This window comes from Salmo trutta, chromosome 6 (assembly GCF_901001165.1).
Source record: "Salmo trutta chromosome 6, fSalTru1.1, whole genome shotgun sequence".
NCBI lineage: Eukaryota > Metazoa > Chordata > Actinopteri > Salmoniformes > Salmonidae > Salmo > Salmo trutta.
In genome coordinates, this window is record NC_042962.1 from 46,811,794 (window position 1) to 46,834,801 (window position 23,008).

The 23,008-nt window shown below is 41.2% G+C and overlaps 1 protein-coding gene across 1 annotated transcript in view; it reads left to right on the forward strand.

Annotated features, from left to right (window-relative positions):
- The window catches only part of LOC115196066 (inactive dipeptidyl peptidase 10-like), a 32,746-nt gene extending 11,071 nt beyond the window's left edge, over positions 1-21,675 (forward strand). Inside the window, exons 3-26 of the mRNA XM_029756579.1 lie at positions 271-366; positions 6,799-6,893; positions 7,643-7,717; positions 8,692-8,744; positions 8,925-9,006; positions 11,099-11,219; positions 11,933-12,087; positions 13,526-13,623; positions 14,148-14,271; positions 14,388-14,426; positions 14,623-14,730; positions 14,864-14,955; positions 15,150-15,197; positions 15,421-15,542; positions 15,900-15,947; positions 16,465-16,563; positions 16,738-16,807; positions 17,101-17,295; positions 18,472-18,526; positions 18,614-18,710; positions 18,997-19,055; positions 20,090-20,186; positions 20,318-20,391; positions 20,698-21,675. Of these exons, the coding sequence (XP_029612439.1) occupies positions 271-366; positions 6,799-6,893; positions 7,643-7,717; positions 8,692-8,744; positions 8,925-9,006; positions 11,099-11,219; positions 11,933-12,087; positions 13,526-13,623; positions 14,148-14,271; positions 14,388-14,426; positions 14,623-14,730; positions 14,864-14,955; positions 15,150-15,197; positions 15,421-15,542; positions 15,900-15,947; positions 16,465-16,563; positions 16,738-16,807; positions 17,101-17,295; positions 18,472-18,526; positions 18,614-18,710; positions 18,997-19,055; positions 20,090-20,186; positions 20,318-20,391; positions 20,698-20,838 (2,243 nt within the window). The 3' untranslated portion in view covers positions 20,839-21,675. The remainder of the gene's footprint in view (positions 1-270; positions 367-6,798; positions 6,894-7,642; positions 7,718-8,691; positions 8,745-8,924; positions 9,007-11,098; positions 11,220-11,932; positions 12,088-13,525; positions 13,624-14,147; positions 14,272-14,387; positions 14,427-14,622; positions 14,731-14,863; positions 14,956-15,149; positions 15,198-15,420; positions 15,543-15,899; positions 15,948-16,464; positions 16,564-16,737; positions 16,808-17,100; positions 17,296-18,471; positions 18,527-18,613; positions 18,711-18,996; positions 19,056-20,089; positions 20,187-20,317; positions 20,392-20,697) is intronic.
- Positions 21,676-23,008: the final 1,333 nt, after the last annotated feature.

The following is a 23,008-nucleotide window of genomic DNA, read 5'->3' on the forward strand; positions in this document are numbered from 1 at the left end:
GGTGACCAAGATACCTCATGGGGTTTATTTTTAGGGTCATAGTTACTGTAGGCCTGTATTCTAACTAACACAATATAAGAATCTGAATTTTTCCTGGTCAGGTTATTTAGTCAGAGCCCTGAGTTTTTCAAAACATTTTCATGATCAGGGTAATATTGACTGTTGTTATGTGTGTATGAATATAAATTATTTTCCTGTGTGATTTTATCCCCATCAGGCTGTAATATCCGTATTTTGATAACTGGTCTGACACTGTTATCCTATTTTCAGTGGAACTTCCTGGTGCGGCTAACTCCAGACTTACTGTGCTGGACCTGTTTAAACCAGAGTTCTCGGTGCACGATCCTGAGGCCAGGTGGATAAGTGGTAAGTACTTTCAGGATAACCGTCTAACATTCTTGTTGTAACGAAGCCTTTAGACTGATCCCTATCCTCTCAATCTGATTGAGGCTCACATGAAAAGGTTGGATTTCATTAAAAAGCACCCCAAAAAGCAACAGTTTATAAGCCCTCGTCAGTCCCACAAAGGGTCTGCCCAGGAGGCTACGATTATAAGAGAAAGGGTGTGGCCAGGAGGCTACTATTATAAGAGAAAGGGTGTGGCCAGGAGGCTACTATTATAAGAGAAAGGGTCTGCCCAGGAGGCTACTATTATAAGAGAAAGGGTCTGCCCAGGAGGCTACTATTATAAGAGAAAGGGTCTGCCCAGGAGGCTACTATTATAAGAGAAAGGGTCTGCCCAGGAGGCTACTATTATAAGAGAAAGGGTGTGGCCAGGAGGCTACTATTATAAGAGAAAGGGTCTGGCCAGGAGGCTACTATTATAAGAGAAAGGGTCTGCCCAGGAGGCTACTATTATAAGAGAAAGGGTCTGCCCAGGAGGCTACTATTATAAGAGAAAGGGTCTGCCCAGGAGGCTACTATTATAAGTGAAAGGGTGTGGCCAGGTTGGCTGGTTTTTGGAAGATATTAGGCTACAGTCTATCTGATAGTTGGATGAGGGTGACAGAGATTCTATTCTCTTGACATGATCCTAGAATCATAAAGAAACGATCAAATCATAGATTTTAGTTGGTTGTTGTTATACATTTTAAACGTTGTTTCACTCAGACGCAGAGCATTCTGAACCTCCCAACTCAAGCATGGGAGTATTCTTGCAAGCTTTCATCTCATCTTGAGCTATAATGACAGCTGAGAGTTTAGCATGGCATGGGAGCAACACCTCCTGACCCGTCTCAGTAAAACAGATGGCCTCCCAGTCATGCCTCAATTCTGGCCGGTTTGCCAAAACAGGGTGGACTCTATCTCAAGCCATCACTGGGAGCCCCTCTGGGATATACTCTCAGGTCAAATCTCCCAGCCCCATATCCAGGACAATACCCCTTTCTCCAAAACCTAGCAGGTTTCATAATAGTGTGAGAGAATAATTTGGGGTGGCAGCGCTGGTGTCTGTCCTGTTGCCTGAGCTAGTGTGGTTCCTCTTCGATCTTCTTGGCCACAGCGAGCGGGCTGTCTTCCAGCCTGTGTATGAAATGGAGGCCTGGAAGCCTGCGGAGAGCTTTTCCATCCAAGGGTAGCAAATACAAATTACTTTTTCAGTCGCCTGTTGATTCTCATTATGGGGATTGGAGTGTGATGCCTTCTCGCACACTGTGTTGACCTGATGGACTGCATTAACTCTTATGGGCCTCCCGTCTTTGTTCACAACGCCTTCCGCGATGGATCAAGCCATATCATCCGCCCCCTCGTCCGCTCATGCTGACGTTTCTCCTTCTGTAGGACACATCGATAAAACTTTGCTACCCCTCCATAAAACACTGTGAGAAATATAATGACTAGTGATTTCATCACCACCTCTCTCATGTTAGCTGACATTGCGTTATAGTGGGAAATATTGGTGAGATTAGAGCCAAGCTCACAGGTGGTATGAAGACAGGCAGAAAGACAGAAAGACAGACAGACAGACAGTGATGTAATGGTGAAAGGCAGTGGTCTGCCATGGCACAGCTGCAAAGACAGTTCCTGCTTGGACCTCATTACATTTGGGGGGCGGGGGGGGGGGGTTATCTTGGTGAATGCTCCCTGTCTGCCTGCTGCTAGCGTGCTATGCTACAACTCTATCAGACTGTTTCTAAGTAGACAGAACCCCTTAGAAAAGCTGCTCAGGTTTAGGCTATTACCATTATAAAACGAGTGTTCACAGTCGCATACATGTTAACTGAATTGTATTTTTTTAACACCTTGTGTGAAATGATCAGCACTAACTGATCAGCACTAACTGGGTATCACATGTAGTGTTCATTTCACATGTTGTAAATAGGGTTGTAATAGTAAACGTACTCTTGCTGATCATGATATTTAGCATGGCCCTTGTTATTTTCTAGAGCATTCACTACATGAAATTCCAAACAACCTGCATCCCGACAATTTATTTAAATCTCATACAATTAATTTGTGTAACCACGGAAACTATATACCCTGTTCATCGATTTCCTGAATATATTGTTTTTCATTTATTTATTTATTTCACCTTTATTTAACCAGGTAGGTAAGTTGAGAACAAGTTTACAATTGCGACCTGGCCAAGATAAAGCAAAGCAGTTCGACACATACAACAACACAGAGTTACACATGGAGTAAAACAAACATACAGTCAATAATACAGTAGAAAAATAAGTCTATATACAATGTGAGCAAATGAGGTGAGCTAAGGGAGGTAAAGGCAAAAAAGGCCATGGTGGCAAAGTGAATACAATATAGCAAGTAAAACACTGGAATGGTAGATTTGTAGTGGAAGAAAGTGCAAAGTAGAAATAGAAATAACGGGGTGCAAATGAGCAAAATAAATACAGTAGGGGAAGAGGTAGTTGTTTAGGCTAAATTATAGATGGGCTATGTGCAGTGATCTGTGAGCTGCTCTAACAGCTGGTGCTTAAAGCTAGTGAGGGAGATAAGTGTTTCCAGTTTCAGAGATTTTTGTAGTTCGTTCCAGTCACTGGCAGCAGAGAACTGGAAGGAGAGACGGCCAAAGGAGGAATTGGCTTTGGGGGTGACCAGAGAGATATACCTGCTGGAGTGCGTGCTACAGGTGGGTGCTGCTATGGTGACCAGTGAGCTGAGATAAGGTGGGGCTTTACCTAGCAGGGTCTTGTAGATGACCTGGGGCCAGTGGGTTTGGCGACGAGTATGAAGCGAGGGCCAGCCAACAAGAGCGTACAGGTCGCAGTGGTGGGTAGTATATGGGGCTTTGGTGACAAAACGGATGGCACTGTGATAGACTGCATCCAGTTTATTGAGTAGGGTATTGGAGGCTATTTTGTAAATTACATCACCGAAGTCGAGGATCGGTAGTATGGTCAGTTTTACGAGGGTATGTTTGGCTGCATGAGTGAAGGATGCTTTGTTGCGAAATAGGAAGCCAATTCTAGATTTAACTTTGGATTGGAGATTTTTGATGTGAGTCTGGAAGGAGAGTTTACAGTCTAACCAGACACCTAGGTATTTGTAGTTGTCCACATATTCCAATGTCAGAACTGTCCAGAGTAGTGATGCTGGACGGGCGGGAAGGTACGGGCAGCGATCGGTTGAAGAGCATGCATTTAGTTTTAATTGTATTTAAGAGCAGTTGGAGGCCACGGAAGGAGAGTTGTATGGCATTGAAGCTCGTCTGGAGGGTTGTTAACACAGTGTCCAAAGAAGGGCCAGAGTATACAGAATGGTATCATCTGCGTAGAGGTGGATCAGAGACTCACCAGTAGCAAGAGCGACATCATTGATGTATACATAGAAAAGAGTTGGCCCAAGAATTGAACCCTGTGGCACCCCCATAGAGACTGCCAGAGGCCCGGACAACAGGCCATCCAATTTGACACATTGAACTCTATCAGAGATGTAGTTGGAGAACCAGGTGAGGCAATCATTTGAGAAACCAAGGCTACTGAGTCTGCCAATAAGGATGTGGTGATTGACAGAGTCGAAAGCCTTGGCCAGGTCAATGAATACAACAGCACAGTATTGTTTGTTATTGTTTGTTATACGATATAGTTTTGGACCTTGCGCGTGGCTGAGGTGCACCCATGACCAGCTCTGAAACCAGATTGCATAGCGGAGAAGGTGCGGTGGGATTCGAAATGGTCGGTAATCTGTTTGTTGACTTGGCTTTCGAAGAAGGCAGGGTACGATAGATATTGGTCTGGAGCAGTTTGGGTCAAGAGTGTCCCACCCTTTGAAGTGGGGGATGACCGCAGCTGCTTTCCAATCTTTGGTAATCTCAGATGACACGAAAGTGAGGTTGAACAGGCTAGTAATAGGAGTTGCAACAATTTCGGCAGATAATTTTAGAAAGAAAGGGTCCAGATTGTCTAGCCCGGCTGATTTGTAGGGGTGCAGATTTTGCAGCTCTTTCAGAACATCAGCTGACTGGATTTGGGAGAAGGAGAAATGGGGAAGGCTTGGACGAGTTGCTGTGGGGGGTGCAGTGCTGTTGACCGCGGTAGGGGTAGCCAGGTGGAAAGCATGGCCAGCCGTAGAAAAATGCTTATTGAAATTCTCAATTATAGTGGATTTATTTATATTGTACGTGGTGTATATTATTCTCAACCGTCTGGGGAAGGATAAAAAACTGTTTGTTCTGGCCAGTGGGATGTACTGTATTTGTGACTTATGTAAATGAGAACTAACATCACATTTTCACACAACATAGTAGTCAGAACACGTCTTCATGTATTTTACTCAGGGAAGAGGTCACAATGTTTATGCCAATTATAGCCTCGGAAATGTGAACACCATGCACACTCTGTTTACCCCATTAGAATGTGGTTTTCCATACATATAGAATATGAAGTGGTTGTCCATAAATATAAAATATGAAGTGTAAATTATACTATAATTAGAGACATTAGATTGGAAGCTGTGGTAGGTACACCCTGGGGGATATGATGAGTGATTCAATATAGCATCAACTTCATCACCACAGTCATACCCTGTTAGCTTGTCCATACACATGCCCAACATGATCATGACTACCAACCTATGTGATTCCATAACCTCTGACATGTCTCTGTAATAATGCATTATTCATGTTCAGCTCTGTATTCATATATATATATATATATATATATATATATATCATGTCCATGTTTTGGTGACTGACACAGTATTTCCATTAATCATTAATACCATAGTAGTATCTCAAATTGGAAGACATATTTTTAGCAGAAGCTTTTATCCAAAGTGCATACATTTTCGCATGGTTGGCCCCAGCAGGAATCTAACTCATAATTCTGACCTTGCTAGTGCCATACTCCATCATTTGAGCCACACAGGAACACACATTTGACCTGATTATGGTCTACATAGATAGTGGTTGAATGTCATGTGAGGAAGGCTATTTAAATGTTATAATTGCCTAGCCTTGTGGACATAGGAGGAATTTTCATTAACTGAATAAAAATATATTTCCAATGATGTCACCGAGGCAGAGACAGCAGTGGCTAAGCGAATGGCCATTTAAAGGTTATAGTGTCACATGAGCTCCAGCTAGATAGTGTGACTCACCACATAGGCTACAGGCTTCAAACTGGGCTTGTTGGTTGTCTTATTCCTAGTTCTCCTGAAATCAAAGTATTGCTAAATGGTCTATAGTAGGCCAGGGTTTCTCAAACTCGGTCTTGGGGCCCTCACTGGGCACACGTCTTGTTTTTTTGCCCTATGACAACACAGCTGATTCAAATAGCCATCTCATCATGAAACTTTGATTATTTGAATCAGCTGTGTAGTGCTAGGGCAAAAAAACAAAATGTACACCCACGGAAGGCCCCAGGACCGACTTCGGGAAACCCTGTAGTAGACTACCCTTTTCACAGTCTGAGCCAGTCTGAGCCAGTCTGAGCCAAGCTGTACTGCACTGGCCTGGTTACACATCCACCATAGTTGCTGGAATATCATCATAGTTTACCTGTATTATCATGTCAAAAGTACAAGTTGAGGTGCCATTCAAATATTACAATTGTGTTGGATCGGTGAAGCATATAGCTTCCTACTCCTCTCCATCAACCTCCCAATGGATCAGTTAGACATGTACAGTACATCCTCCACGTTTTAGGAACCATCTGAGGAACCGCCCCTCCAAAATAATTCATGCTTTGGCATGATTTTGTAAGATGTTTTGAGTGAAAACACAAAGGTGTACTTACAAGCAGTAAGCTAACGTTCCAGACCTCGCAATGTCCTAGCCATTTAACACATTTGAGCATTGCTAGGTGGCTATGTAGATTTTTATTAAATGTTCTATTGTTATTTTGTATTTATTTGAGGGATTCAGTTCTAGAATATATAATATAATATAATGCTGACCAAGTGTTTTACACTCGTTCTTCATGATTTATCTTAACCAGTGATGTAGCTGCATTTAATATCATATTTTTACTGAGAGCAACTGCCCGAGCCAACAACAGTGAATTGGGAGCCATATTCCTAAAGAGAGTGTGATTTGTAATGCCAAATAAAAGGAAGCCATTGCAGTAATGTGGCTGGCTGGCTGACTGCAGGTCAAAAAGGTTTTGCTCAGTAGAAATGAGGAGAGGCGCTCTTGAAATGAACTGCTGGAAAATGAAGTGCCAGTCAGTCTTGCAATGGGGGACTAAGATAACCCTCTCCCCCTCTCTCCATCTCCTTCTCCCTCTCTCTCTTTGGGGTCTGACATGGATATTGATAAGTGGATATACAGTGTCAGAATGTGTAGGCCTATTTTGGTTATCAATGAACATTTGACACCATTTTTCTTGTATCGTTTTACAGATTCAGAGGTTTTGTACAGGAACCGAGACGGCCACGTCATCAAGTTCAACTTTGCTTTAAATGAAACAGAAATGATCCTGAGAAATAGCACATTTGTAAGTAGCTTGCAACCTATGGGTCCCCCTCTCTAACCTCAATTGACCGATCAGCATTCATAACACAGTACCATATTGACTGATCAACATTCATAACACAGTACCATATTGACTGATCAACATTCATAACACAGTACCGTATTGACTGATCAACATTCATAACGAAGTACCATATTGATCCATCAGCATTCATAACACAGTACCATATTGACCCATCAGCTTTCATAACACAGTACCATATTGACCCATCAGCATTCATAACACAATACCATATTGATCCATCAGCGTTCACAACACAGTACCTTGTTGACCATCACAATTCATAACACAGTACCATATTGACCCATCAGCATTAATTACCCAGTACCATATTGACCCATCAACATCTCTGAGACCTGAAAATAGATTTACAGCAACGCTCCCGATCTAACCTTACAGAGATTGAGAGGATCTGCAGAGAAAAAGGGAAGAAAATCCCTAAATACAGCTGTGTCAAGCTTGTACAACGACCTTAAGAAAACAAGCTTGACACACACTGTTTTTGCTTATGGGGCATTGTGTGTAGATTAAGAATAATGCTGTAACATAACAAAACATGGAAAAAGTCAAGGGGTCTGAATACTTTCCGAATGTACTGTGTGCACAAGATACTTCCTAGATATATGTACAATATACTTCCTAGATCTATGTGCAATATGTATTAACCTTTAGATGTTTTATTTGTGACTTCTGTCTTTCCCTTGTCCTAGGTGTCTTTCAAAGTAGCCAAATATTCTCTTTCTCCAGACATGAAATATGTGCTATTTGCTTACGAAGTTAAACAGGTAGGATATGAATAGTTGTTAAATGACTGTCTGTTGATTACCCTTACACTTTTAAATAACAGTTACGAGAGATAAACATGTAAACACATACAGTACAACGTCACAGGGCGTTATTAGTACACCAAATGTCAACTGAGTACAATTGTCTTCCACCAGAGCAGTATGAGATATGGATCACCTTTCAGCCAAACAAATAATTATATAAATAACCAAACAGCTACAGAATGAATCAGTGTTTCCCATGACCCTAAGCATAGTTTCAATTGTAATTCCTTGATTCCTCGCCTCCTCTCTCCTCGCCTCCTTCTCAGAATGCATAGGAGGAGATGGTCCGAAAGAAATCTCAGATCTTCTGTTTCAATGCGTTTTGAGAAGGAGTTGAGGAGAGAGGACTCAAGGATTCAAGGAAATTACAATTGAGATTCTGACCGGGAAGGAGACCAAACAGCAAATAGGCTCTGATCAGAAATCAGATTGCACCACCTGGGTTAATGGCAGGTGTACTAACCTCATTGAGTTTTATCTTCTTTCTCTTTCTTTATTCTTTATTCTTTATTCATCCTTTATGTTTTCCGTTTTAATATTTAGGCCCTAAGCAAGGATCTCTCATTGATTTCCTCTTTGTTTAATGGCTGGATCGCTGGCAACCAAGGTTTGGAAACATTGCACCAGAATGGGATTCCCTTGAGAATGGACTGATGCAAATGTTATTTAGTTGTGTTATGCATTATTATTATGCAGTATCAAAGGTGGTGTGCAACCAAGTTTGCGTGATGATTAACCTTGCCTGACAACTGAAGACTTGCGTTGGCTCCCTGAGCTGTGCGGGCTAACACAGTCTTGAATTTCTTTTGGAAACAATTACATTGTGGAATCCCAACACGGGGTTTCTAACATGATTCATTTGCATCATATATGCTTTATTGTTGTCTATTATTTATTATAACATTAATTGTCATTACTTTTAATTTCAGGTATATAGACATTCCTATACGGCATCGTACATTGTTTACAACATCCACACAAGGTAAGAGACTGAATGGACTGGTTGATGCTTTATGTCTTGTATTGACATGCATACTGAAGAACATACTGTATTATGTATGATTCACCCAATCTTTGACACCTCTAGTTCAACAACAGATGGGATTTGTTCATGCCTGTCTGCCTGTCTTTGTGTACTTTTGTGTGTGCGCTTGTGTTTCAGGGAGGTGTGGGAATTGAATCCTCCGGAGGTCCAGAATGCAGTGCTCCAGCATGCTGCGTGGGGTGTGAAGGGACAGCAGCTGGTGAGTCTCTCCTCTCCTCTTCTATGATGCCATACACTTCCTCTTTTCACTCTCTCTCTCTCTCTCTCTCTCTCTCACCCAATCGGAAATCAACCTATTGGCACAGCTCCTAGACTGTCATAGATGCCTCATCACAAATATGAAAGAAATTGATAGGGGTGAGCATTATTGACGGCTTTTGTACAGGGTTCCATCAATATGTGTTGAATGTGCTTTTATGGCATGCAGGAGACCCGGTTTCAAACCCAGTAGTCACACTAAGGGTTGGTATCAAATTTGCCATATTTATATTTCTTATGATGGCCAGTTGTGGTACAGTTTCTCATGTGAAGGAGTAGAAAGCACCATTTGTTGTATATCAGGCGGCCATTTTGACAGCAGGTGGTCCTGTTACAGATGGGGATGCAGACTACACTTATCAGGACCAGACATCTTTGAGCTTCTGTTACTCTGTTCAGAGTTTGTTTGGTCACAAACAAAACCCAGCATGTGATTTTTGTCTGGCCGAACATCTGGCGGCCTAATGAAGTACACTTAATTGTTAAAAGGGTACAAAAGTGAACGTGTTAAAGTAACTGATTGAAAATGAGAATACTGAAGTTTAGCAATATATAATAATTAATCAATATCAAATCAAATCAAATTGCATTAGCCACATGCGCCGAATACAACAGGTGTGGTGTAGACCTTACAGTGAAATGCTTACGTATGAACCCCTAACCAACAGTGCAGTTTCAAAAAAGTACAGATAATAATAAGAGATAAAAGTAACAAGTAATTAAAGAGCAGCAGCAAAAAATAACAATATATACGGGGGGGGGGGGGGGGGGGGGTGCCGGTACAGAGTCAATGTGCAGGGCCAGATGAGGTAGTATGTACATGTAGGTAGAGTTATCAAAGTGAACATGCACAGATGACAACAGAAAGTGGCAGTGGTGTGGGGAGGGGAGGGGGGGCAATGCAAATAGTCTGAGTAACCATTTGACTAGATGTTCAGGAGTTTTATGGCTTGGGGGTAGAAGCTGTTTAGAAGCCTCTTGGACCTAGACTTGGCGCTCCGGTACCATGTGCCATGTGGTAGCAGAGAGAATAGTCTATGATTAGGGTGGCTGGAATCTTTGACAATTTTTAGGGCCTTCCTCTGACACCGCCTGGTATAGAGGTCCTGGATGGCAGGAAGCTTGGCCTCAGTGATGTACTGGGCCGTTCGCACTACCCTCTGTAGTGCCTTGCGGTCGGACGCAGGGAGTACAGGAGGTGGCCCCTGTGTTGATGTACAGTGTGGCGGATGTGTTGTTACCTACCCTTACTGTACCACCTGGGGGGTGGCCCGTCAGGAAGACCAGTTGCAGAGGGAGATGTTTAGTCCCAGGGTCCTTAGCTTATTGATGAGCTTTGAGGGCACTATGGTGTTGAACGCTGAGCTGTAATCAGTGAATAGCATTCTTACATAGGTGTTCCTTTTGTCCAGGTGGGAAAGGGCAGTGTGGAGTGCAATAGAGATTCCATCCTCTGTGGATCTGTTGGGGCAGTATGCGAATTGGAGTGGGTCTATTGTTTCTGGGATGATGGTGTTGATGTGAGCCATGACCAGCCTTTCAAAGCATTTCATGACTACAGACATTTAGGTAGTCATTTAGACAGGTTAACTTAGTGTTCTTGGGCACAGGCACTATGGTGGTCTGCTTAAAACATGTTGGTATTACAGACTCAGACAGGGAGGTTGAAAAATGTCAGTGAAGACACTTACTAGTTGGTCAGCGCATGCTTGGAGTACACGTCCTGGTAATCCGTCTGTGGCCTTGTGAATGTTGACCTGTCTAAAGGTTGACCTGTCTCACTAAAGCTTTTACTCACATCGGCTGCAGAGAGCATGATACTACCTAGTATGGTGCACTTTAATTCCTGATATGGATCATAGATAGAAATAAGTCATAATTTAAAATAAAATCACTACCATATTTCCCTGGCAGTGAACTAGTGCTGTATTGTAGCAGAATACTGATGGGAATCAGAGTATGGCTTTTGGTGTGCTATAGTTTTTTGGCCACCGTGCAAAGCACAATTGCAATTCTCCTTACTCTCATTTCAGATCTACATCTTTGAAAACAACATCTATTACCAATCAGATGTGCAGAGCAATTCTCTTAGGATTACTTCGTCGGGAGAGGAAGGAGTCATATTTAATGGAATCGCTGACTGGCTGTATGAAGGTTTGTCTGAATGCCAATTTACAGGTTCAGGGCGTACTCAAGGACACAATGTCAGGAAAGGTATTCCAGGCTTTGGAAATAAATAATGTTCAGCCACAAAGGAATTCATCACTTTCACAGTTGAACGGCTCTCAGTCGCATTCAGGGACGGATGGGATAAGAATTCAAAATTAACACTACTAACTATATTAGTCCCATTTCCGAAGAATAATTGAATAAATGAGAACTAACTCAGAATTTTTATCAAAGTTAATGAAATATAGATGAAGGAATGTCATTATTTCACTACAGCAGTGTTAAGTCTCCTCATGAATGGGCCATAATCTACACATTGTTCCATGCTCAGAGACAATTTCACTCATCATTTGCACTTATTAATTACACCTTAATGATGAATTGTAGCCCTGACTTAATTAAGACCAATTTTATGTTTTATCTACATCAACCCAAAACAAGTTCCATAAAAAAAACTTTACAAATTCTTAATTTGTCATCCTTTTGGCATATTTTCAACAAGGTTGTGTAAAACACCGATTTCCAATTGATGCAGATGCAAATTCAAACTTTCTCTTAAGCTTCACTTACAATAACAAATCGATCTTATACAGTATATAGCAACTTCAAGTACTGGTGTACAGAAGAAGCCTATATTCATGTGGATAGGACTAGATCCGAAAAAAAATGATAGTGTAGTTTCAACCTTGTGTTTTTAGAGGAGATTCTGCAGTCACACATAGTACACTGGTGGTCACCTGATGGAGAGAGACTGGCCTTCCTCATGATCAACGATACCCTGGTACCCAACATGTTCCTGCCTCGGTTCACTGGCAGCCCCTACCCCAGATCACAGGAGTACCCATACCCCAAGGTAATGGAAAGGCGCAATAAAATGGGATAGCATGCTGCTGAAGAAAGTGCATGCATCTGTCTGTGTCATTATTTTGCCCCCATTGGTGAAATTGTGCTTGTTTGTTGGAAAAACAACACTATTGGTTTTTAGCAACGACAACAAAAACTGTTGGCTCAAGAAACAGTTATTTCAGTTGTGATGATATAACGATTGTATGTCTTTGTTGATACACACAGTGTACTAGATTTGAGCTTTGGAAGTCATGTTTCTGTGCTATCGATTGATGTGCTGTATTATATGTACTGCATGTCGATACAACAACTATAGCTATCCGGTTATCTGGATTATCCTGTGCTTTGAGTTGGTTTCAAATACTGCACACATAAAGGTCTTATATTCTGATAGAGCAAGTATTTATGGAGTCTCAACAAAAGGGAAATTGGAAAATGAATAAATGATTAGACAAAATGATCAGAACACTGCTCCGATTTTATAGGAGGAGGTAATAGCGCTTCTAACAAAGGCTGTGATGGTTATGGAATTTTGGATTACGGTTATTTGTCAGCCAAATGATCACGGTTATAGTTACAAGTATAACCGTTCGAATAGCAAAAAAAAAAAGAAGCACAACTTCTCCTCTCGCTCCTGAGTGCACGTCTAGTCTTTTTGAATGCCCGGCTGTCTACAGTCAGCTGTTCGTTCCAGAACACCAAACGGGCTAGTTTTATCTTCTCTCATCTCTCCTTACATCGGCTGTTAGATGTGAATCAGGCTTACTCTTTCTTACTGCTTTTAGGGGAAGTTTGTCGACTTAGACATGACGTTCTTCATCCATAATCGTTGTTTACCGTGCCAGCCCTACTTCTAACACATCTAAATCTGCCTGAACAAAGAAGCCTGCTTGTATGAAGAATTCACAATGATCTTCTACCGGTTCATTCCTTACCTCCAGCGATTCAAAAAAAAAAATATGATTTGCTCGGTCATCTCTGAGATTATCTCTGGTTGGATGTTAAGCTAGGACAGACATCCAAATGGTCCAGGCAAAACAAAGATGTTACGCTAGGACAGACATCCAAATGGTCCAGGCAAAACAAAGATGTTAAGCTAGGACAGACATCCAAATGGTCCAGGCAAAACAAAGATGTTAAGCTAGGGCAGATATCCAAATGGTCCAGGCAAAACAAAGATGTTAAGCTAGGACAGACATCCAAATGGTCCAGGCAAAACAAAGATGTTAAGCTAGGACAGACATCCAAATGGTCCAGGCAAAACAAAGATGATAAGAAGATAATAACCTGTGAGGTCATTCGAAGCATTGATTGTTAGCGTAGTTTATGATGATTTGCTGAATATCCTCTGTTCATGCACCTTGGTTTGAAAGCGGTGTAGCAACAGTATTTGATTTTCTCGGCATACTTAATCATTGACTTTATGAGGATCTGTTTGCTGACAGGCTGGCCAGCCCAACCCTACAGTCAGGCTGTTGGTGGTGAACCTGTACGGCCCCACACACACTCAGGAGCTGGTACCACCTGATGGCTTGAAAGGAAGGTGAGGAAGACACATCATTCTGGCAGCCCCTTAGTTCTTTTAGTCTGCATTTGTAATTGTTGTGGTGCCACCAGGCATGTCAGGTTATTCTTTGCATGTTATTTCTTTACTAACCGTTATAACCAGTATACAACAATTGAATCTGTATGTATACATGTTTAATTGTTTCCAGGGGCAGACTGGGACCAGAAATTGGCATTGTCATTTCTAACACACCGGCCCATTTTTTCCTTGAGACCCCCCACACCTGTCCATTATATTCCTCAATTATATTCCCCCATTATTAGCCAGAAAGTGATAATTTTGCATGAAAAATCCAAGTTAAAGAGGCCCATAGACTAAAAATGCACCAGCCCATCTGGTATTTGCCTGAAATGCCAGAAGGCCAGTCCGCCCCTGATTGTTACAGTGCATGTTTGATCAAGTGCCATTCACAAGTACCCAACCGTCATTCAGAAATATGATTCGAATGGCCCAGAGAAGTAGTTGCTATCCGTCTAAATGTTTGTCTGACTTTGACCCAGAGAACACTATGTGAGCATGGTGAAGTGGATCAGCAACACCCATGCAGCGGTACGATGGCTCAACCGGCCCCAGAGCGTGTCCTTCCTCACTGTGTGTGACACCACCATCGGATCCTGTGTACAGGTGGGGTTTTTCTTCACCTACGCTAAGGTGGTCCTCACTAGAAATGGGTTTTATTGGTGTCGTCTGTGTCATATTCCATGTTGGATCTAAGACGTGTTCCTTCACTTGAATTTCAGAAACATGAGGAAGCTTCAGATCTCTGGCTCACCAGACAGGTAAGCTGAAATGTAAATGTTCTATAATTTTAGCAATTCATATTTCCATCTAGTAACATTTTATTTGAATGCTGCTGTGGGCTTGATTTGCTCCAAATTGCGCTGCAATTTTAAAACAGTGAGTATTGTATCTATATGCTAATAGTAAAGAGGAAATTGATGCACGTTGACTGTCCCTTAAATCCAATGTCCTCAGAACCAGGAGCCAGTGTTTTCAAAGGACGGGAGCAGGTTTTTCCTGACCATACCGGTGAAGCAGGGGGGACAAGGAGACTTCCATCATATTGCCATGTTCACCAAATCGGTGGGTGCTGTCATACTCCAATTCTGAAATACACATTGGTTATCTTGTCATTCTCCGGCATTCTCCGTGCTCACTTTGTGTCTTTTTTTAAACATGTTTTTATCGAAAACAATCACATTTTGTCTTTTCTCAGTTCAGAAGTGATCAAAATGATGCCCGTCACTTGACGTCAGGCAACTGGGAGGTGACCAAGATATTAGCCTATGATGAGGGGGAGCAAACCATGTAAGTCTATCCGATCCTTTCAGATCAGTTATGAGAATAATTTCATATCATATTTCGTGTTACAGATATGAGCTTCAACAAGTGTTGGCCTTTTTTTCTCTTTTCAAACATCTCTTCTGTTGAAGCTATTCTATTTGTAACTATAGTTTCCTGTACTTGCCCTAGTTAAAGTCATTCTGCTTTCACCTATATAGATATTTTATCGGTACTCAAGACTCCCCACAAAAGAGACACGTGTACAGGTGAGAAATGATTCTAAAACATTTTCCCCATGAAGAAAAGCGCATACTGAAAATATTCTGCTCAATAACGCCAGACATTTCAGCCTCATTCTAGTAGCTGTTAGCCCTATTCAGCTCCAGTTTGTCTTACCAATCTGTATTGCATAGATGTAATACATTGTTGAAATGCAATTATCTCAAGAATGTGAAGAAGTGCTAAAAAAAATAAAAACCCCTCTTTCAGTGCATCTACTATTGGTCTGTTCTCTCAACGATGTTTGACCTGTGAGATGAACCAGGAAACATGCACATTCTTTGATGCAGACGTCAGCCCGAACAAACAGCATGTTATTCTACAGTGTAAAGGTACTAGTCTGGTCTGTGTTTTTCGTTCTGGAAAGCATTCAGACAAATACAGCTTTATATGGATATGTTATAGCCACTGTAGTAAAACCCAACCTATTCTGGGTAATGTATGAGATATGGTTAGGGAGTAATTATGTCAATTGTGCCATTATGTATTTTATGATATAGTAGCAGATGGCGCCTGGGTCTCCTAACCACTGCTCTAATAACTATATCCCACGGGTGACGTTGTTGGGCTTACATAGGCTAGGGTTGCTACAATACTACTATTAAACCATGTTAGAATATCATACTGAACGTTTGTTCAGTCTCAAAACAATGCTGTGCAGTATTGCTAGTGTATCTTCTGTTGCACAGGTCCCGGTGCTCCATCTGTGATGCTGCAGAGTTTTAATGATGTAAACAGTGAGTAATACTAAGTATTGCTATGAACTCTCGTCTCCTGTACTGTACTATACTGTTCCCAGTCTGTTTTAAGAGTTCCTATTTCATATACGGCCACGAGATTGTTGGCTGTGTTTCACATCGTGTGAAATAGATTTTCAACAGCTGTCCAAATGAAATGTTCTGGCAAGGTTTAAATGAGCATCTGGGAAGTGTTTTTAATGCAAATGGTATTGATTTGTCTTTTTTTATGCCTGGATGCTTTTCAATGATACTGAATACGAGGCATAATTGTACTGAAATGATGTGATTGGTGACAGTCTAAAACAAAGGATCACAGGGCATCTGGTTTAGATGCAGTGGCCTATGTGAAGTCAGCCAACAGTATTAGAAAAATGTAAAACTCAAATGAATCTGCTTCTTGAAACAATCTGTTGATTGGTTTTCCCGTCACAGTTTAATACCCAATATAACCAGTATCCTTGTGTCTCTTTACACACGGTATGTTAATGGTTACTTTCACACTTTATCCTCACAGCTTACTTTATATTGGACAACAACATGCCTCTGAGAGCTGCCTTGGAAATCAAAAAGATCTCTAAGACAGATGTCAGGGTTATTCCAAGTGAAGACTTTGGTAACTAACCATTTCTCTCCGTGTATATTTCTTTATTTTTCTATCTCTCTCTCTCTCTCTCTCTCTCTCTCTCTCTGCTATATAGTCTGCCGGTCACTTTTTTTTCCTCGTTCTCTCGCACCAGTATATTGTTTATTTTAATAACTACTGTAATTCAATATTTTCTTCTCACAGAGCTGCCTTTGAAACTCACCTATCCCCTTGACTTTTCTGAATCTCTTCTCTATGGCCTTCTTTTGATTGTGTAAGCATCGCTCCTCTTTCCTAGCATTCTAACATAGTTGCACAGTCTTAAGTACATTTTCATTTCATTTAGAACTGAATACTTTACCTTGAGAACAAACACATGATTTTCTAACTCCAATTCCATGATGTGAGATTACGCTTTCTTCAATTCAGGGAAGATGTTTTCGCATAATATGTAACTTTAAATTAGTTAACATGTTTGAGAAGCTTTAATCAATCTCTCTCTCTCTCTCTCTCTCTCTCTCTCTCTCTCTTCCACCCCTCTCTCTCTCTTCCGCCCCTCTCTTTTAGTGATGGTGGGCCTGGCAGTCAGTCGGTGAGTGATGAGTATGAGCTGGGTTGGGACTCCGTGCTGGTCAGTTGTGATGAGGTGATTGTGGCCAGGCTGGATGGCAGGGGGACAGGCTTCCGGGGCCTGAGAGTCCTGCAGCAGGTCCACCAGCGCCTGGGTACCGTAGATGTTCAGGACCAGATAGCTGCATTGGAGTATGTAACCTCCGACCAGCATGTGACGTGATGAGATATTACATAATTTTATCAAATCAAATCTTACTGGTTGCATACACATATTTAGCAGATGTATTACGGGTGTAGCAATATCTAACAATGCACACAAATTTAAAAGTAAAAGAATGCAATAAAAGAAATCTAGAAATATTAGGATGAGCTATGTTGGAGTCCGGAGTATATATGTGTATATATATATATATATATATATATATATATATATATATATATATATATATATAAATATATATATATATATATAGAGATAGTTGAAGTCGTAAGTTTACATACACCTTAGCCAAATACATTTAAACTCAGTTTGCTTGGTCGCAAATGGGTCTTCCAAATGGACAATGATCCCAAGCATACTTCCAAAGTTGTGGCAAAATGTTGTGGCAAAAAAAAGGACAACAAAGTGAAGGTATTGGAGTGGCCATCACAAAGCCCTGACCTCAATCCTATAGAAATTCTGTGTGCAGAACTGAAAAAGCGTGTATGAGCAAGGAGGCCTACAAACCTGACTCGGTTACACCAGTTCTGTCAGGAGAAATGGAAAATGGAAAATGCAAATCAATTTATAACATTTTTGACATGCGTTTTTCTGGATTTTTCTGTTGTTATTCTGTCTCTCACTGTTCAAATAAACCTATCATAAAAATTATAGACTGATCATTTCTTTGTCAGTGGGCAAACGTACAAAATCAGCAGGCGATCAAATACTTTTTTCCCTCACTGTATATATATATATGTATGTATATTTTTTTTACATGTGATGGGATGTATAGACATTATGGACAGTATATGGAAAGAATATATATGTAATATATATAATATAGAATATGATATACGATGCGATATACACTATTAGATGATATGATGCTATATACAATGCAACATATGAGATGTAATGCGATACACAGTGTGATGCGATGCCATACAATATGATATAATACAATACCGTAAGATAAGACAGGATGTGATATGATACAATATGATGTAATATGATACAATATTTTCCCCTTTCCATTGAAAATGTATGGCATGGTTGTACACTCTTTAACTTCCCTGTCAGTCATCTGTGTTAAAGCCCTCATGAAATTTCTGGAAAAATAATTAGTTATTCGGTTTTGGGTTGTTTTTATTTACTTATTGCAGATACTTGATGACACTCCCATACATTGACCGCGCGCGGATCGGAATCTACGGAAAGGCAAGTTTAACTGCTGTCTTTCAGTTGATCACCATGCTTCACACTCACGGGTGTGTTCAACAAGTGAAGGTGTTTTTTTCTTTCCAGGGATACGGTGCTTACCTCACCTTGATGCTTCTGAGGTCCACTGCACTGATTAAGTGTGCAGCTGCTAATTCCCCAGTGATTGACTGGAAACTTTACGGTGAGCAATGTTTCCATGATCTTACCCTTTAGGTCAGTTTCCTTGACAGAGATTAAACCTAGTCCTGGATTGAAAAGCAAGCTGAATGGACCATCTCCATTGAAATTGCTTTTCAGTCTAGGTTTAGGCTCAGTCTAGGATTGGGAAACCGGTGCTATGTGTTTTGTGTGAGTACATTTTCCACAACAAATGACATGAAATACTGTACAAATTTGATTATCAATGAAATTGGAGTTGAAAGAACTGAATACTTTATTGAAACGTTGTGTACTTTCTCTACACGAAGCTTCAGCATTTTCAGAGCGATACTTTGGCCTGACGTCGAAGAACGACAACAGATATCAAGTAAGTTGTTTATCACAGTCAATCTGTTGGTGTTATTGATGGTTTTCTATTTGTGGGTTCTACAGTTTATCACAGCAGATTGGAGAACAGTGGGAACTGTCACACTGAAGCGCGCGCAAGCGCGTGTGTGTGTGTGTGTGTGTGTGTGTGTGTGTGTGTGTGTGTGTGTGTGTGTGTGTGTGTGTGTGTGTTGGGTGTTCATGGGCCAGGTATTGTTCATCAGTCAGAATAATTACTCGTGAAGCCGTACAACTTCCTGTGTGAGATTACAGTGTAATCAGTGAAAGTGTTCCCCTGAAAGTGGGTTGTTGATATTGCGGGCCACACAGTTCCAGCCATTTCAAATGTAAATGATGCTAGTCCAGAGAAGCAGGTCAAAATGATCGTAAACAAACAACAGGGCATCACTCATACAGTCCTGAGAGGTGGATGGAAGAAGACATGAACACGTTCTGTTAGTGAAGCAACACACTGGATCCCCTGGGGGTGCTAGACAGGTCTGATCCAGTCCTGTATTGTAGCCTGGCTCAACCAGACTGGACCCTGTGCTCAGCATTGATTGTGAAGTGAAGGAATAAGGGAGCAGTCTGATTTAACAAGGCTAGTTGTATAACGTGATCTTTTCACAAACTCTTTATTCACTACTGTGGTTGGTTTTCCCTCAGATATTGTTTTCTGTTCAAACCTGAGGTTTTGTTTTGCTTTTTGTTTATTTATGTGTATATTGATGTGTATAGTGTATATTGATGTGTATAGTGTATATTGATGTGAATATTACTGTGTGAATATTGATGTGTATAGTGTATATTGATGTGACTATTGATGTGTATATTGACGCGTATATCGATGTGTATACTGTATATTAATGTGTATATTGATGTGAATATTGATGGGAACATTGATGTGTGTATTGATGTGTATACAGGGCTCATCTGTGAAGGAGACCTTGGTCTCAGCATGACTCTCTGTCAAAATCAAGATTCAATAAAATAGAAAACCTGAGGTTACACTGTCTCCCATAACTATTCTCTCAGGTTTCTAGAGTGCTTCCAAATATGAAAGGACTGCAAGGAAACATGATGAAAGGACCGCAAGGACCGGATTTTCTGTTGATTCACGGAACAGCTGATGGTAATTGCCCTTTCGTCCAACAGAAATGGAAAATAGACAATCCTAAGTACGTCGTAATCAGCGATTGGCCTTGTGTTGTTTTCAAAGACAATTTGCGAAACCAATTGGTGTTTTTTTTGTTCTTTTCTCAGCAAATGTTCATTTCCAACATTCAGCGGAGTTGATTAAGCACTTGATCAAAATTGGAGCGAACTACACAATGCAGGTACGAGCCGGGATCCACAAATTTGAATGAAAATGTTAAATGAGTGATTACATAATGTGATTATTGAAGTGATTTTGATTGCTAGCCAATATATTTGCGACACACACCCACACACACACACACACACACACACACACACACACACACACACACACACACACACACACACACACACAAACACCACTCAGGAAAAACATTAAGTAACTTTCTTGTTCCTTCTAACTGATAAGCGAGTAACCACACTTCAGTACAGGAATGACAGTCCCAATGATCTTGTGTTTGACCTTTGACCTTTGTTTGAGACAGCTTTACCCAGATGAGGGCCACTTCCTGTCCCTGCAGAGCCAACGGCACCTGTCTGAGTCCCTGGTTGGCTACTTCAGAACATGTTTTCAGGACTTCAGCACACCGCTACCTGAAGAGATAGGCAAAGAGGATGATGACTGACAGGGTTTGGGTTAGATGGTGACTGACAGGTTTAGGTTTAGATGATGACTGACAGGGTTAGGTTTAGATGGTGACTGACAGGAGGACGTGCAGACGGGCTGTGTGTGGATCTGGGATCGCTATGTTGAAGCAGTGCAGTGACTGCTCTGCCCTCGCGAGGGCTGTTGGCTGTTGATTAGGTGTCCAATGTAGGCAAGACATAGCTGATGTGGGGTAATGTGGTGTGTGTGTGTGTGTGTGTTTGGTGTGTGCGTGCGTTCTTGCAAAATGCAGGACTACAGATCATGGAGGCTTTCTATTGGTAGAACGGTTGATGGACAAAATCTGAGGGTTAAATGTTCTTTTTGAATTTTTTTGAATTCCACTCAGTGACACACTGGTTTCTCCCTTCACAGCTTTTACCATCAGCTGTATCGTTATACTGTGAAAGCATGCTTTTGTTGAAGCCCACGTTTATCCACATTATTCCAATTGTACTAAGCATCATCAACACAACTCTACCGCTTTCCATCTGTCTTATCCCATTCCTATCTGTGCACTAATACTGCTTCAATTTTACTTTCAGTTTCTGACATGCACACATATTAGGTGATGCTACATACGATATAGCGCCTTATTATTTGATAAAGTGCTATTTTTCATGTCTTATGATATGCTGTTTTCAGCTGTACGTTTACAGTATACAGTGTGTATATTTTTGAGATATGTGTTACAGGGGTGATCTATTCGAATATTGTGTGAATGAATAGTCTTTGTTTTTGCTGCAGTTTGTTACACTTCAGATGAATAGCCATTGTCTTTGGATTAATTGAACAATAAAGAACTTAAGAAAACGACTATAATCTGCCAATGAAATGTCCATGACAGGTCTCTCCGGGTCTCATATTGAGAGGCTTTCTGTTGACTTTTCCATCTGAGAGCCAAGATAATATAGGGCTCAAAATGATATATTCTGCACAGCATTCAGAATGTCTGGAACGACCGTGAATCTGAGGTCTTTAATCCTGCTTGAGTTTCCATTGGCTACTCAGTGTCTCAGTGGTTCAAATGGTAAGTTATGAGCGTATACAGGTTGGAGGTTTATGGCTGTTCTCTTCATGTGTTGCATGTAATACAAACAAATGCACACATTGGGTATGATATCCCCTGTGGTAGTTGTTTCCCCATTCATCTTTACTTGATTTTATTAGGTGTGTTTGACAGGGGCGATGCACATTAATCAACGTGTGAAAATGTCTGTGGCGGATTAGCCAGCCGGCTAATTTTCTACTGTAGTCCCATGGATCTAGCCAGTGACCTGTGTGATTATTTTACAGACAGACTGTGTGCGTCCTGAATGGCACCCTTTTCAGTGCACTACCTGCAGAACCATAGGGCTCAGGTCAAAAGTAATGCACTTCATAGGGAATAAGGTGGCATTTGGGACGCATTAACTGAGAGGGATTTAATTACTTTACAGGACAAATTAAACACTGCCCTGTGAGTAAAGCTTCATACCGCATCTCCTCCGACTGGATGAACCTATTTGAGAGAAGGAACGTGCAAAACAGGTACCCTCAGAGCCATGTATATTAATACACAGAGTTTTCTATGCTTCCCCATTGTGTGAGACATTCAGTCTGGTTTAACCAGGCTACAAAATAGGCCTTGAGCTTGAGCTATGTGGAGGGATGCAGAGCCAAATGACAATGGCACACTTCTCCCATCTCCACATGAGGCGATCCCACTGTAGCACGACGGATTCACTTGCGATGGGCATTGCACTTCGTTACTATTCACGCGTTTTAGGGTTTCTGCCTGTTGCCTCTGTCTTTTTAAAGTCGTCGCTATGCGGTCATTCATCGTTGTGACGTAGGGGGTCGCTCTCACCACCCTAGATAGTATCAGCCAGGTTGGAATATTCCTATGTCAGATGGACATTGACCATAGCACTGCATGGTTTGTTATAAGCAATAATAATATATATTATAAGCAATCCTAGCCACTCAGCCAGAGGACGCTTTTACACATGGATCACTGAAGAGCCTAAACTGCGCTAGCTGAATTGGGTTATTGTATTGTTCAAAACAAAACAGCTGCTTATCTCCAGAACACATCTTATCATACAGTACATGGAGCATCTGTAAGATCCTTTTCTCATTCTTACACCTGAAAGCCTCCTTCTCATACT